The sequence below is a fragment of the Polyodon spathula genome, chromosome 26, assembly GCF_017654505.1.
Source record: "Polyodon spathula isolate WHYD16114869_AA chromosome 26, ASM1765450v1, whole genome shotgun sequence".
NCBI classification, from domain to species: Eukaryota; Metazoa; Chordata; class Actinopteri; order Acipenseriformes; family Polyodontidae; genus Polyodon; species Polyodon spathula.
Genome location: NC_054559.1, coordinates 15,075,501 through 15,090,936, shown reverse-complemented (window position 1 = coordinate 15,090,936; position 15,436 = coordinate 15,075,501). Strand labels below are relative to the sequence as shown.

The 15,436-nt window shown below is 37.1% G+C and overlaps 1 protein-coding gene across 1 annotated transcript in view; it reads left to right on the top strand.

Annotated features, from left to right (window-relative positions):
* Positions 1-7,665: 7,665 nt before the first annotated feature.
* LOC121300658 (heparan sulfate glucosamine 3-O-sulfotransferase 2-like) overlaps positions 7,666-15,436 on the top strand; it is a 26,960-nt gene continuing 19,189 nt past the window's right edge. Inside the window, exon 1 of the mRNA XM_041229301.1 lies at positions 7,666-8,989. Within this exon, the coding sequence (XP_041085235.1) occupies positions 8,430-8,989 (560 nt within the window). The 5' untranslated portion in view covers positions 7,666-8,429. The remainder of the gene's footprint in view (positions 8,990-15,436) is intronic.

Below are 15,436 nucleotides of genomic sequence, written 5' to 3'. Positions count from 1 at the left end.
TTATAGCCTGTTCCCTAGCTACGCCACAGCCTGATTTTAGGAGTTAGAATGCAGCTCTCACAGCAAGCTGGCACTTTAGCTCTTGACTTTCATTACTAGCTCTTTCCTCTAGGTTTAAATCTGGTGGTGCAGTCGAGGGGTATTTGTCTCCCATTGTCTCCTTGTCTAAATTGGTTTAGTCAGGCATTGCTAGCATATACAGGAAATTAGCTTTATTAAATTAACCTCAGGTTCTGCTAGATTAGAATCATAGACCCTTGGAAATAAATAAGCATCATTAAAAAATCACCATGTGATAATTGACTTCAGTGCAATAAGTATGGAAATAGTATCATTAGAGCATTGGCAGAAGCAAGCAAGTAATTGGCAGTGATATAGCTGTATCCTACAGGCAGCAACAACAATAAAAGGCATGTCGGTTCAGTTTCAGGACATCAAGGTTTATCACACGCACAGATCAATATCACAGTGTCAGTAAGAACCCAAAATAATGACTCAGATTCCATCCAGAATCCAATTTCATATGTTGTCTATGTATTATTATTATTATTATTATTATTATTATTATTATTATTATTATTATTATTATTATTATTTTTAAAACATAATTGATTTTACTCTTTTTGTTTCCTTATTGTAGACAGGATCAATGTGGAATGCATTAAGCTATAGCTGCCATTAGAATGGGTCTGGTGCTTTTATTCAGAAGTATTACCCATTCCCCTACAGTTGTTATCCCAGTGACGCTCACTGTGATGCCAGTAGGCATTGACACTGCAGAGTGCCCATCAGCTCTGGATTTCTCTGCTAAATGACCTTGCTACTTAGTGTGGCAGGGTGGGCTCTCAGAGTTCAAAAGGTCCACAAGCAGTACTCAGTTGTTCCTCTTTAAAAAGGCTGCTTTGAAATTTGCCCAACTGAGAACAATCAATACATCAGTTTCTGATCATAAATTATAAATGAAAACGATTGGAAACCCAACACTTTTGTCCCCACCTTCCAGCAATCTCCCCATTAAGTTATGCAAAGGACATGGCTCAGGACTTCCTGTCTCGCTTGTCTCTCAACTGTTAATTTCTCTCTGGGATGATTTTTTACAGGAGATCATGGTTTCATGTGACAAAATGTAAAGGAGCATCCGACGGTACCCAAAGTCCCTTTAAGGAGTTTTTAAAACAATGTGGGAGGAATCACAGTAAGACCAGGGGTATAAAATGACACATTTCAGCTGGGTTAAGCAAAACATCACAATGGGTCACATTGTCAGCACAGTGACAGCAGCCTCACAAACCCAGAATGGTTCCACAGCTGGCTGGAGTGAGAGTTACTGGTTGCTCACCATCGTCTACATTAAATTCATTTTATATATATATATATATATATATATATATATATATATATATATATATATATAGATAGATAGATAGATAGATAGATAGATAGATAGATAGATAGACAGATAGACAGATAGATAGATAGATAGATAGATAGATAGATAGATAGATATAGATATTGCTGGGTCAATGACAGATATATAGAGATTAAACTAAAGCAATCTTAGTAATCTACTGAGCAAGATTAATACCAAACTAGTATCTGTATCCCCTCATTTCAGGGTCTTTTCAAAGGTATTAAGTCTGCTGAGATGTCACACAGACTTAAATTGCAGCTCCCAGGCAGAAAATAGTACATAGAATAATGTTAAGTGCAAAACTACACTCTGTGACATTGTGAAGATAGAGCTTAGAAGCAGACAGTAGCGGATGGGTAAGGTAGCATTAGAAGTCTCTGTAGTTTGCATCATCTGCTTTTCCAAAAGCCCTGATAATCGTTTGGCAATATATCAAAATGCTAGCTCCCCCAAAAAATCACTACTATGTTCAGAACAGACTGAATACTTCACCTCGTTTTTCACATTAGTAAATATATTCTATAGAAAACCAGATAGTTTTAAAGACATTCATGGTGATTATTTGACATTAATAGGCAGCACTTACTATAGTACGAGTGAGACCAGATAGTGACAGCTTAGAAATTCTAATGCGACTGTTTTGATCTTGTGCACACTTTCATGACTTAAGCAAAGTGCTGCGGTGGCGTGCTTGTGGTACCCAAGTTGTGATTCAGATACATGGTATCATTGTAAATAAGCCCAGCTTGTTAAATATATTCTTTACTTTTCACTGGCTTTTGCCACATGCCAGGTTTCCTTTTCTTTCGCCTGTAACGCTGTCAAAGCAGAGCAATCTTAAAGATGAATGTTGTGCACGCTGAAATCGAGACAGCGTGATAATGTATGTTAGTGCCTTAGCAGTCCTTCTTGTTACTTTACTGTCTAGGAGAAATATCATTTACAAGGGAACTTACTTTGAGGGTTACATTACCATAATCCACATTTGTTTCAGGTGATGGTCATTGCGTTTCAGAGCAGTCCATGAACTTTGCAGCATTGATGCACATCATGTTCCAGTGCTGTTTGTTCGGAAGCCTTTTCTACTGCCCCTGTAAGCCCAAACCTGCATTATAGCAAGTAGGGCTCCCAGAAGGATTATACTGTGCATTGCAGGTTCTGAAAAGCGCGGAAGGAATAAGCAAAGCCGTGCTTGATATATGAAGCAAACCTTTATGGATTCTAAAAGTTTTTAAAAACTTAAAACAGTTCACAGACATGATGCATGAGCAAACACATCATAGTTTGTTCAAACAGTTGTCAGAAAAGCCATGATCTGCTTTTTATTTAGCTAGTAGGGGTGAGACAGTTCATCGATGGATGGCGATACTTTACAACACGATACGATACATTGCGATACAAGCTTGAAATGAGTAGCTAATACGCCACATTTACTAAACTGTAAATCATGAAAGAAAAGGTCTTGGTTGTTTGAACGTAAACTCCACTTGATCCTAGACATATCCCGTTGTGCAATGTGCAATTATAATAATAATCTATTTTAAGTTAAATTTAAGTATGATGCAATTAAAAACGCTGATGTACGTTTTCAAAAAATTAACATCACAACTTAATGCTGAAGGACTTGATGTTTAGATTTTTCTAAAGAAACACATGATCAAACTTCATACTTTAATAGTTATGAAACACATTGCTTAGTATGTTTCTCCTCTCTCAGAAATGTGGTAAGGAGATTTGGTTAATTAAGTTAAATCTGATATCCCAGAAACTCTAGCTGACATACTGCTTTGTCTTTAAACTCAAACAAATGCTATACTACTTAGCGGTAAATACAGGTCATTGATTTTCAACTGAATCTGTGTATAGATCTGAAATATTTTCAAGTCCGTCAAGCACAGATGAGTTTTTCATAAGTATCTGGCTCTATATAAAGCTGCATTGTACTATTTAAAAAAAAAGCCATACAGAGCTTCCTTTTGCAGCTGCTTGAGATGGTCCCATTCCAAGCTGCAAGATGCTTTGTAATTTGTTCTTTAACTGTAAACCAGCTGTCATTACCCCACCAGTAGATGTTTGGATAGCTAGACTCTTGAATCTTGACCTGTTTAAAGACTTGGTTCTGTGGTCAGTTAACTGATTAATTCAATCCTGACTCCTGTATTAGGGGTTTGCTGATACCCGCATTCCTACTTATAATTTCTTTTAAGAAGTATTCACCAGCAGGTATTAAATAAATCCATTCATTAGGGTTATTTCAAAACAAATGGTGTTGACATTTTTACTGCTGGATTGTGGTAGCAAGGCTGTGAACCAGTTTATTTAATACCTGGCGATATATACAGCTTAAAGGCAATTATGAGTATCAGCACCTCCCTACTCCCTGTACTAGTTATTCTGTTGGTTTTGAATGCCAGCCTAGTGCAAACCTATACAAAACCCATAAAAAAAAACATTGCTTGTCAAATTTGGACATCACAATATCCAGCCTTTGGAAGGCAGTTTGCTGTTCAGGCACAGTCTCTACTCAATGTTAGTTTCCAATGAGGGGACGTGAGCAGCACAGGAGATCATTTTGCAAGCAACAGTAACCTGTTCATATTCTGCATCCAAAACTCACACTGGGCCAGTGTCTGTTTTCGTATGCCAACTGTATGCGTAAAAAAAAAAAAAGATTATTATTTAACATGAATAAATATATAAATCAAAAAACTATTTTGGTGTTGATTTCCCTCCAGCTGATAAAAGGTGTTAATGTTTTTAAAAAAAAAAAAAAAAAAAAGCTATTAGTCTTTTTTAAAGTGTGACAAATACAGTTACCTCTCCATCTTCAATGGCAAGGAATGGGACAAAGCAAGCACTTCAAAATTGAAATGATCCCATCCTCAGGGGTGCATGCTGACGTCTGAAGATATGCTTCTGATCCCATGATCCTTTGATAGCGTGAAACCTTATTAAAAGAAATAAACAGGACCAAGGAAAAATTAAGCCAGAAGGAATAAACAGACTTTCTGCAGCATGGCAAGGGAATATTAAGAAGCCTGAGTGACTGATAACATGTCGATGTAACATAACATAAGAAAATAGCAATCTAACACAATCTCTCTTCCGCTACCTTAAGCAGTTGACAAAATGAAAATGAGTTATGCTTGTCACTCTGGGCCTGGAGATGCTGTTTGTGGTTTGTTACACTTTTGAAAAATCTCTGTCTAAAGTTTTCTCTTGAAAGGTAATTTCATCTTAAATGCACTGTATCAGCTACTCAACACAAACACATACAAGCTTGAGGCCAGTCTGTAAACCAGTGTGTTTTTATTGCAGTGGAAACGAGACGTGAGTGATCTGAACTAAAGCATGCAGCACCACCTTCAGTTGCCCACACTTTCAGAACTATGGTCAACGCTTTTAGGTGTGGGGCAAAGTTTTCTAAGATCCACATCAGCACATTTCAAATGAAATCATATTAGTTTAAACCTCTCAAACAAGTGCAAGACAAAATAAATGACCAGCTTCTTATAGTATGTGATGTGTACAGATCTGATAAAAAATGCATTCTTTTTTATGTTAGCAGTAGTTTTTTTTTATTATTATTTATTCATAAACAACATGCTATACACAGAACATAGGCATGGATATAAACGATAGTTCTTTGATTCCATGTAGATAATTTTCAATTGCTGATTAAGATTTAACATAGAGTAGTATACTGAAAGATCCACAATGGAATTGTTTAACCATTGAACTCAAGGGTTAGTTTCAGGGTGTAGTATTAGATGCCATAAAGGTTCTCTTCATCTATCAAGTATGGCTTTGCTTATTCCTTCCACGCATTTGTGTTCTTGTAACACAACAAGAGTCAGCAGAATCTTAATGAGGTCCAGATAACTTCATTTTTTTTTTAAGTGCAGGAGGTGTGTTCTGAATTATTTACAATATATACAGCTGCAACATTTCAGCTCTATCCCAGCGCTCTGTTCTAGTACCAACTGGTCCCCAGAGCTCAAAGCCGAACTCTGTTCAAGCACTGTCATTCTCCACTGGGGTTTTGCATGAGCCCAAAGACAAAATAACAGAATTAATAAATGAACAGCTGCCAAAGAAACTCTCAAGTAATTTAATGCTTGCCAAGTGTTTCAATAACTTCTAGAGCTGAGTGACCATCATCAAATAAAATTACAGACTGAGAAGAACAAGTGATTATACCTGTTAGGTATTTAACAAAATAATTTAATTACAACTAACATTTACACACACAAAGGACTGTGATTTTTCATCTGCTGGATGCCATGTGTGGTACAGCAGGCATACACTCTCGCCACCTGCTGGACACTTAAGACATAACCACTCTGTGAGGGTCTTCTGTTTCGACCTTTCCCCTGAAACTCCTGTGAAACTTAAATCCTTGCAGCATCTGCGGTAGTGGGGATTAAAGGTAACCTATCAGCACTCCTAACCTCTAACTCCTACCATCTTCACCCAAAATTATTAAAACATTTGTTAAGATGGAATGGATCTCAGGTGACACAAGATAAGGTGAAAACAACCCCAGTCTTCCTTAAGTCCCCACTTCAAAAGTTCCTACTGCTTTTGTGGCACACATGTCATAATAATACAAAAATAAAAAAAAACTTCAAAGGTTTCAGTGGATAAAACAACTTCATTGATCTCAACAGCAATGTAGGTGCACCAGCCATTATAATTTAAATTCGCAGAGTGCAATCTTCTGCAATCTATTTATAGAAAGAAGACTTTGAAGTAATGGATACTGTGTTCTTAAACTCCTGTGAACACAAAAGAGTTTCTTGCCTGGGTGGCTTTGAATCAGCAGAAATGTTAATCTGAGGGCAAATGTCATTATTTACTTTCCCGCTGAGACTTCCAGAACAATCCCATTCAGTGGGATGGGCATGTTTATCAGAAGTGCAATCGGCTATCACACCTTAAAAGTAATTTTGAAATGTTAATTTGTTTCAATTATTTTGACATCTGCACTGAGCTCTTCATTCACCAAAACACAGGTCAAAGCCCATGCATTCCAATGAGGATGCCACTGAGTAAAGGATGCCATGGATATCAAAAGAAAGCACACTCATGCTCTTTTAATAAACAGCTGGTCTAGCAAATCCATCACGGTAATACGAAATATATATATATATATATATTATATATTATATATCTATATATATATATATATATATTATATAGAAGAATATGTATCTATATGTCTTATAATGACCTCGATATATATCTATCTATCTTTATAGAGAGAGATAGATAGATAGATAGATAGATAGATAGATAGATAGATAGATAGATAGATAGATAGACACACACCCACGTAATATGTCTATAGCGGATGTACTATGTTGACTGTATATACGAAGACCCCTTGTAGCCATCTAGAGGATGTTATTATAGACGTGTGCGCCGATACTGATATATAGTGTACAGTGCATTGACACGTCCGCCTCGGCTTTACACCGTTATTATAGCATTCCAACACTAGAGGGCGTCTAATAATGCGTAAAGATGAGATAAGGAAACTTCAAACGCAAACCATATCTGTGCATCAGAGATCCAGAGGCAGCAGGAGTAAAGCTGCAGGAATTCCAGCAGGGTCTGTTAAATCAGTTCTCAATCAGGAAGGAGACAGCAGAATTGTTCATTTCAGAGGCTGGCTCCTCCTTCCCAATGTTTTCTTCTCTCTCTCTCTCTCTCTCTCTCTCTCTCTCTCTCTCTCTCTCTCTCTCTCTCTCTCTCTCTCTCTCTTTGGGTTTGGCTTCACAGACAATCCCACTGAAATAAATACTTTACAAAGCTCAGGGGATGCATGGTTATACACAGTCCCACGTGCATTAAAGAAATACCCCATGCACATACCTTCTGCATATAAATCAATTGAATACTCACAGAAAGCCTAAATTAGCCCATTGTATATTAAAAAAACAGCAGCACTACGCTAGCATGTTGTTCCAAGTTCCCTGAGAGTTACAGGTAATTTTTTTTTAAATAATGTTCGCAGCTATACTACCGGTGTTTTATATATATATATATATATATATATATATATATATATATATATATATATATATATATATATATATATATATGATATATATATGAAATGCAAAACACAGTTTTTTCACCACTTTTTCTTGTATTAATAGGAATAGGCTAGTTATTCTGCCATGCGTCAGTACTGTAAACAGTTTGTTATGAAATAACGCACCTAGGATGATGGGAGCTGACGTCAGAACTCGTCTTTAAATATTTATCGTCAGCTCTGTGCTGCTGCTGCAGCTGCAAAGACATTCTTGGGAACTTTGAGAAAGCTGGAGCTGAAATGCACAGCCCTGAAGCGCTGAAATCTTGCACAGCCCTCATACTGAGAGGGGAGAGGTATCAACTAGCACTAGGCAGCACTGATTTAAAAGACAAAAGATAAAAGGTTAAAAAAAAAACTTTAATCCAGCAAACAGTGTTATTTTTTCTTCTAGATATTTTTTTCCTGTTACGTTTTTTAAGTGGATTTGTGGAGTTCGTCAGCGTGATGAGGGATTGGCATTTTAAGGGTTAATAAAAACCCAAAGAGGAATGAGCTTGTGATCCAAGGAAATGCATGCATTTTGCAAGACGGCACTGAAGAGCGTAATGTATTTAAAGGTGCGCTTCAGATAATGTACGAGTCTCCGAAGTGCCTCTGTCGTACCGTTGTGAAGAAAATAAAGTAACTTTGCAGTTTGTGATTTGTTTGAAAGCGACATGGCTTTGCAGAAGGAGCTCTGTGAAGAAACAACCAGTTCCGTGTCCGCTCGGTCTATTTCGGCAGACTTTTGACATTTTTGTAGGGCAATATTAAATTGCCAAGACAAGTAAGTGATATCGAATATTCCTATCGAGACCTGTTTCGGTATCAATATTCTATTGGAATAGTGCTCCGTCCTACCGATGTCCCAGGAAAACGTAGGGACCAAGAAAAGATCCAAAAGGAAAAACATGCACCCTCTTACCCCATGGAGACATGGCATATAGGTTCCTTAGCAGCCGAGTCGTGCCATCTTCAAGCAGGCTAAGCAGAAGAACCCTTTTCATCTTCACGCTTTCTCTGTCGTTCGCCTATTTATGTTACAGCCTCATATTTTGCTCTGACACCATCATGCAAAGCCCGAGTTATGAGCAACACAGGTGCCTGCTGTTCCAGAATGTGGGGGGTAAAAAACTTCTTCAGAAGTCCCACTATTGCACCATGACTCGGGGGGACCCGAAAGGGATGCGGGATGCCACCTCGAACGTGGGTTTGACTCAAAGAGGACCCAGCCCGTCCCAAAACCAAAGCAAACATTCTGCAGCGTTCCTGAACATCGCGCGGAGTACAGGTGCCCGGGAACAGAAAACCAATAACAACACTGGCACCCCAAAATTTGGGAACAAAAAGCTGCCCAATGCTATTATTGTTGGGGTGAAGAAAGGGGGCACGCGGGCTGTGCTGGAGTTCATCAGGGTCCACCCAGATGTGCGGGCAATGGGCACAGAACCACATTTCTTCGACAGGAACTTTGATAAGGGATTAGATTGGTACAGGTAAGAGTTTCAGAAGAGAGGAAACTGTTTAAACACAACCTTCCCAATGTTATAGCAAACCCTTGTGTTTGCTTATTTTATAATATGTTTGTTATTTGCTTGTTTGATTATTTATCAATTAGTGTTTGGATTAGTTATACAATTACGAAATTAAGGGGACATTTAAAATGATGCTTCGATTTTAAACATTTGATATCTAATTAAGTTTTCTGGCCTTGTTAATATATATATATATATATATATATATATATATATATATATATATATATATATTATACAGGTTGGTGGGTGCCTAAGGTTGGTGGTACAACCACGGAATTCAGCTATAACAAGCAACAAAATAATGCAATGATTTTAAACTGAAAGTAGTTAAAGGTAGTGTATTTTCGTTATAGATAGCATACATGCATTCATATTAATTATGCACATCCTATACTGTGTCACACTGTGTTCTTTTGGTGGTTCATTTGTGTTTGATGTTCCTGTCAAACCCTAAACAAATGCCTTGGGCATTCGTAAGGGATTATAGGATGAAACATTGTTAGGAAATACAATTATTATGCACAGTATGGATCACTGTATGACAAGCAAGAGAGAAATAGGTTTATCACGTTGATAACGACCTGACTCTGGATGCTGCAGGTTTTACTTTCAAGAGGAAATGAAAAAAAAAACACAAAAAAAAACCAGTTTAATTAATAGACTGTGTTCCAATGTAATCTATGCTTCTGATCAGTTGTAGTTCGAGAATCAATAAGACTATCTGATTAGAGTATGAGCAGTAAGACAATCGCATCAGTCCTAACTACTCTTTGACTCCCATGCATAAGGGCATTTGAGTATTGTGGGGATGCAAATGGATCTCAGATACTCTTGTCATTTGTCAAACGCGGTGTCTTGCACTGTTATTGTTATACTGAATCGCACTGGTGTAACAATCCCACCTTAACAATGCCTTAAACACAAACTAGAGCATTTGATAAGTTATGATTTTGATTAGATGGTTTGACGCCAATGCAGGAGGACTGCATATATTAAAACATCTTCAAACCAGACCAGTGCAACTACTAGCAAAGCCACCAACAAGCAGCTGTGAACAGCAAACCCAATTAACTTTACTCGGTTCTATTAGCATGTTTATGCCAGGATAGGACAGCTATGTGTGTTGTTGTCGGCATCTGCAAAACAAGGTATGCAATGCTTAATTAGACAACCTGTAATTATTATCCAGCTCGTGCTGAATCATTTTGAATGGTACAGTATAAGCATAGACAGTGTGTATGTCTAACACCATACAGCACAGTACTGTTCATACATCTATTTTGCTTGGATGTTTCACTGCTTATAATACACTATCTATAGTATATCTGATCTTTTGGTTTTGCACAGTATATGCACAGTAGTGGTCTGGAGCAGGTTAATGAGAGTAGTTTGGTAGACCCCCAGAGCTCATTTTTCTCCTTTATTGACCAGAGATCTCCCTTCCTGTGGTAATCAACAGATGATGTATGATATAGGTTAAGAGTAGACATAATCTATCAGTGCGTAATGACAGCATCATCTGCTAAGGGGCTGCCTAATACATACACAATCCCATTTGCTCAAGGTGGTGTTTAATGATTTGAGTACATTGCTGTACATGATAGGCTTTAGGTGGGTCTGTAACAGAAGTGTTAGCTGTATAACAATACCCACGATTGAAATGAGAAGAGAGAAGCTAAACCCAAGACCGAGGCAGGCCCGAGTCGTTTCTGTTTTCCAGCCAATCTGCACGTTTTGTCATATTAATTTCTGTCCTGTGCATTTTTTAACCCACCAACCGAAGTTACAATTTCACGGTCCATAGAATGTTTTTTTCATCAAGCTACTTAATTATTTTAGCAACCAATGCTGTATATTTAAAGCTTTATTTAATTCATATTTTGTGAAGACAAAGACAAAACATGGTTCTTTTTTATCGGCCCATAAATTGCTATTTAAGGAATTCATATTATTAGCCCTCAGTTGCTGAGCTACTGGTACCTGTTGTAGGAAAGAAAATGAAATTCTGTATTGTCCTGTACCTCCCAATAAGTTGCATAGTGATTAAGCAATGTTCAGTGTATCATGCCCAGTCATATGCAAAAACAGTATATTCTATTTGTGATGTTGGCATATATGTTTCTTTTTAATGTACTTCTTTCCAGACGTGCGCATTAATTCATCAGATCTAGCTGCTTTGATTCCTGTTTGTGGTAGCTTATTCACTGCAGATCAAATTTCAACCTGCCTCTGTTTGGAATATTAAAATCGATACCCTACAGTGTTCTTCATGGAAATTATTTATGCATTTTTCGTGGTAAGAACTTGCACATTGCACTTCCAGTTGAATATCTACAGCCAGACAGTAAGAGACAACATCGGTGACCTAAAACCTAACAGGAACGTGCATAGCGCCAACCTTATTTTAGAGTAGTCGCAAGAGATGCTTTTTACTCTAGAGCAGACTGTCCTAAATCATACAGAACAGAATAATGAACTCAGCAGGGATGCGTTCACAAGCTTGAGGTTATAGGAACAGCTATCCACAAAAGAAAGTGACAGGGAATTCTTATTACTTATGTTCTGTAGCACACCTCAATGCTGCAAGATCTTAATAAGTGAGGCACACAGCCTAACATTCTAGGTATTCCATCTGAGTTTATCCACCTGTCAAATTCATTAAAAAAAAAAATAATACAGGTTTGCTGGATATGAGCAGATAGATCTTAGGGCTCCGGCAGCATTATATTGGCATGTTGTAAAGATGTTATTACAAATCTTATTTTCTTGCCACTCTGAGATTAAACTGAGATTTCGGACTGAAATTTATGTAACACCCACTTGTTCATTGCCTTCAAACAGGGTTTATTTTAAATATATAATCTGACACACCAGTTCAGTGCGAGAAGCACATAACAATTAGATACTATTCCAGTTCTTTTTATTCGGATCCAGAGCGAAAATACGGGGAACAGTGTAACCAAAAAAACACACAAGATATAGTGTGGCGTGCACGGGGGAAGGCAGCAGCAGGGCTTTGTTTAAGTTAAATGGAAGAACACTTCTTTTTTTTAAAAAAAAATTGCTCTGAATGTGTACAGTACATGTTTAATTAGTTTAAACGGAAATCCACGGTAAAATTTCCTAAAATTTGCAATGAGAAAAATTACTTTTTAATGAAAAACAGTGCATAATGAGTATAAATAAATAAGAAAAAGTCACAATTAGTTAAATTCATTGTTTTATTAAATCACATTACTAAAATCTAAAAATAAAAAACCAGAACAAACATGTTTGCTGTTTTTTATGGAAATCAAAGAAGAAGAAAAAAACATACAATAAAGCAAAGAGAGTAATTTGAAAATGTATCCACATCAAGACAGCACATAGAAATAGTTTGGAAGCTGTGACAAGCACTTGGAAACAGTGACAGATGACACTGACTGGCTGATAAACTTGCTTTCTTTGTTTCTTTGACCAAGGCCACGATGTGAAAGTGCTGCCATCAAATACCACAAAACAAACGGGAAAGTAAAGAAAAAAAAAAGAGGTCTTTCACAAAAATGTTAAGTCATCCCAAGCAGTCGGATAATATCTAATATAGTTCACCTCCCCCTTCCTTTTTGAGCGTTCATGTTACTACACCATGTACAAAAATGATTACATTCACATGATTTCCATTTGTAACCATCTAATATCCATTTTATAGGTGCAGTGATTTGCAAATTTTGTTTTAAACAGTATATGGCTCTCTGTATTATCTTATATAAAACTCTTATACCACAGTGAGATATGGAATTGAGACTGCACACATTAAGACACAAGTAAATGGAACAGCTCGCTGCCGAACTCAAACACAGAACATTTTCATCAGACTTCCATATACATTCAGTTCTAGGAATGTACGCCAATAATATAACTGAATACAATGTGCATTTCAGCTTTATTGATTTTACTGACGTAAAAGGCATTGTATTCGCAGGCACTGGGTATTTGCAGGGCAGTGGTTAGATTCACAGCAGGGCCTCTTAGCCAATGCTGCAGTGGTGAGGACCAGCCCAGTCTGCAACTCATAAACAGTTTCTCTGAAGGGTTAGATATGAAGGACTAGAGGACGTTTTGCATTTAACTGGAAATGTAGGACACCCCACCAAGTGATCTGATTAGCCCAGAACCGTGTGTGCATTATTAATTAAGTGCTTTTACTTCAAAGCAAGACAAGACAATCTAGTGCAGGAATTACAATTTCCAATTTGGAAAAGATAAGTGCCTGTCTAGTGGAGCCATAAACTGGCCTTGCGAAGGATTCAGCATGCTCCATGCTCTGTACTCATCCCACTGCAGTTTATGTAATTTTGCCAGTTTATTAGTTAGGTTTCTTAACATCTGACTGTCCTAATTTATTTAATATTATCAAAATACAATCATTTCAAGTGGTCCATGTATGCGTATAATTACTTGGCTCCCTGCTCACTTCCAGCAAACTGAACATATTTGAACAAAATAAATGATGACCTAAAACATGTGCTACTGTTATGAGCAGGATGCTTTTAAATGATGTTGATTTGCCCTCATTCGGTCATTTTGTTATTGATCGCTTGCAATGAGAGCCGCAGTAGCGAATGCAGTTCTTCAATGTAGATCGGGAATCAGAGCTTTCATTTGGGGTTATTACCAGGGTTGCAATGGCTTCTATCAGGCAGTTCAGTCTGCATTGTTATCTGTTTTGATTAAAGAATGAATTAGACTTCAATGGCAGTGTTAAAAAAAAACAAAAAACATTTCAGAACCATTGTCTTTAATTGAGAATTGGATTTTATCTTCTGGTTTTATAGACTTGGATTAGCACTAATCTTCGATTACTTAATAGAAGGCCTCTGGCTAAAGATTTTAAAAAGGTTCCCTTTTGAAGACAGATGAATCCAGTGCTGATGCTAAGCATTAGAACATGAAAGTATTGTTTTATAGGATTGCATTATAGCAGCACCCCCTCTCTCGTGTTTTCTCAGACGAATGCAGGCTCTGTGTTTTATTTAGCCTAGGACAGTGTGCTGAAGTATAATATACAGCAAGGCATCACATAGTTTAAGTACTTAGGCTTTCAGTTTTCATTGATTGAAGTGCAACACAATCCGAGTTGGAAAAGCAAGGCCACTACTCTGAATCTTCTCCTCAGACAGTTTCCAGGCAACCGTTAAAGTCTGATGACTTTCTTTCATAAAACAGCAAACACTGAGCACGGTGTTAGAAAATGTAATATCACATCTTTATGAGCTGCAGATTACACAACAATCTTGAGGAAATACTGCTTGTCTATTCTGATGAATACCCCTATATAGGTATTTACTGTGTAAAATCCCCCCTAGGTATAAAGACTGTTGACTATATACTGCAGACTAGTTTAAAAACCTATTAAAAACCTGCTTTAAGTTTTAGTTTAGTACAGCTTTACACTCTGCCCATCCTGTCTTGATTTGCAGTATGTGAAGCCTAATTGGCTAATTCGTGAAGACAAATATAATGTGCATTTAAATTGCCATCTTTAAAATGTTTTACCTAACAGCTTAAAGCAATTGAAAATGCGATTTCTATATAATATTGGATGCCACGTCTTCCAAGAACAACATGGTACATTTGTGGAGATCTGTTTTTAACGCACAGCATACCAACCTGACACATCGATGAATGCAGAGCTTTCAAGGGTGTTTCAATAGCTGGATAACCTTTGCACTAGAATGCTAATGCCAAGGTCGTGTTCACAAGTATTTTCCCATAATGGGACTAAAAGCTAGAAGTTTTTTTTAGATACTTTTTCTTTTCCTTTGGGTCAAAATTAGTCATGCTCAGAGTGGTCTTTAATGCCTCTAGCAATCAATAGGGAAACAAATGCTGCTAGTTAAGGCTTCTTCCGGTTATATATATAATATATATATATATATTATATCATATATATATATATATATATATATATATATATATATATATATATATATGGGGGGGTGGGGGGGGGGGGGACAATACTTATAACAAAATAATAGAAAAGCATCAGTTGCATTGGCGTGTATTGCAGTATACAGAGCCAATGACTATACTGTAGTTTTGGATGTGTTTTTTACTGTTTCCTCTCTCAAGCATGTTTGAAGTGGAAGCTGTGAAATGTGTGTGTGTGTGTGTGTGTGTATGTGTTCTTTTTCTTTAAAGAAATACATTTTCTCATGAATATAAATTGTTGGAGCTTGTGTCTTCCTTACCTCTATGGCTTCTGTAACCACAATATGTTTTGATTAAGACCTTCCTTTGTACATTCAGTGTTGGAGAAATTGTATACAGTAAAATGCCTTCTTATCAACCCTTCCTTATTATAGCTTGTGCTTCATCCACCTTTAAAACACTCAATGGTAGTATACACAGCAATACTAAAAGAAA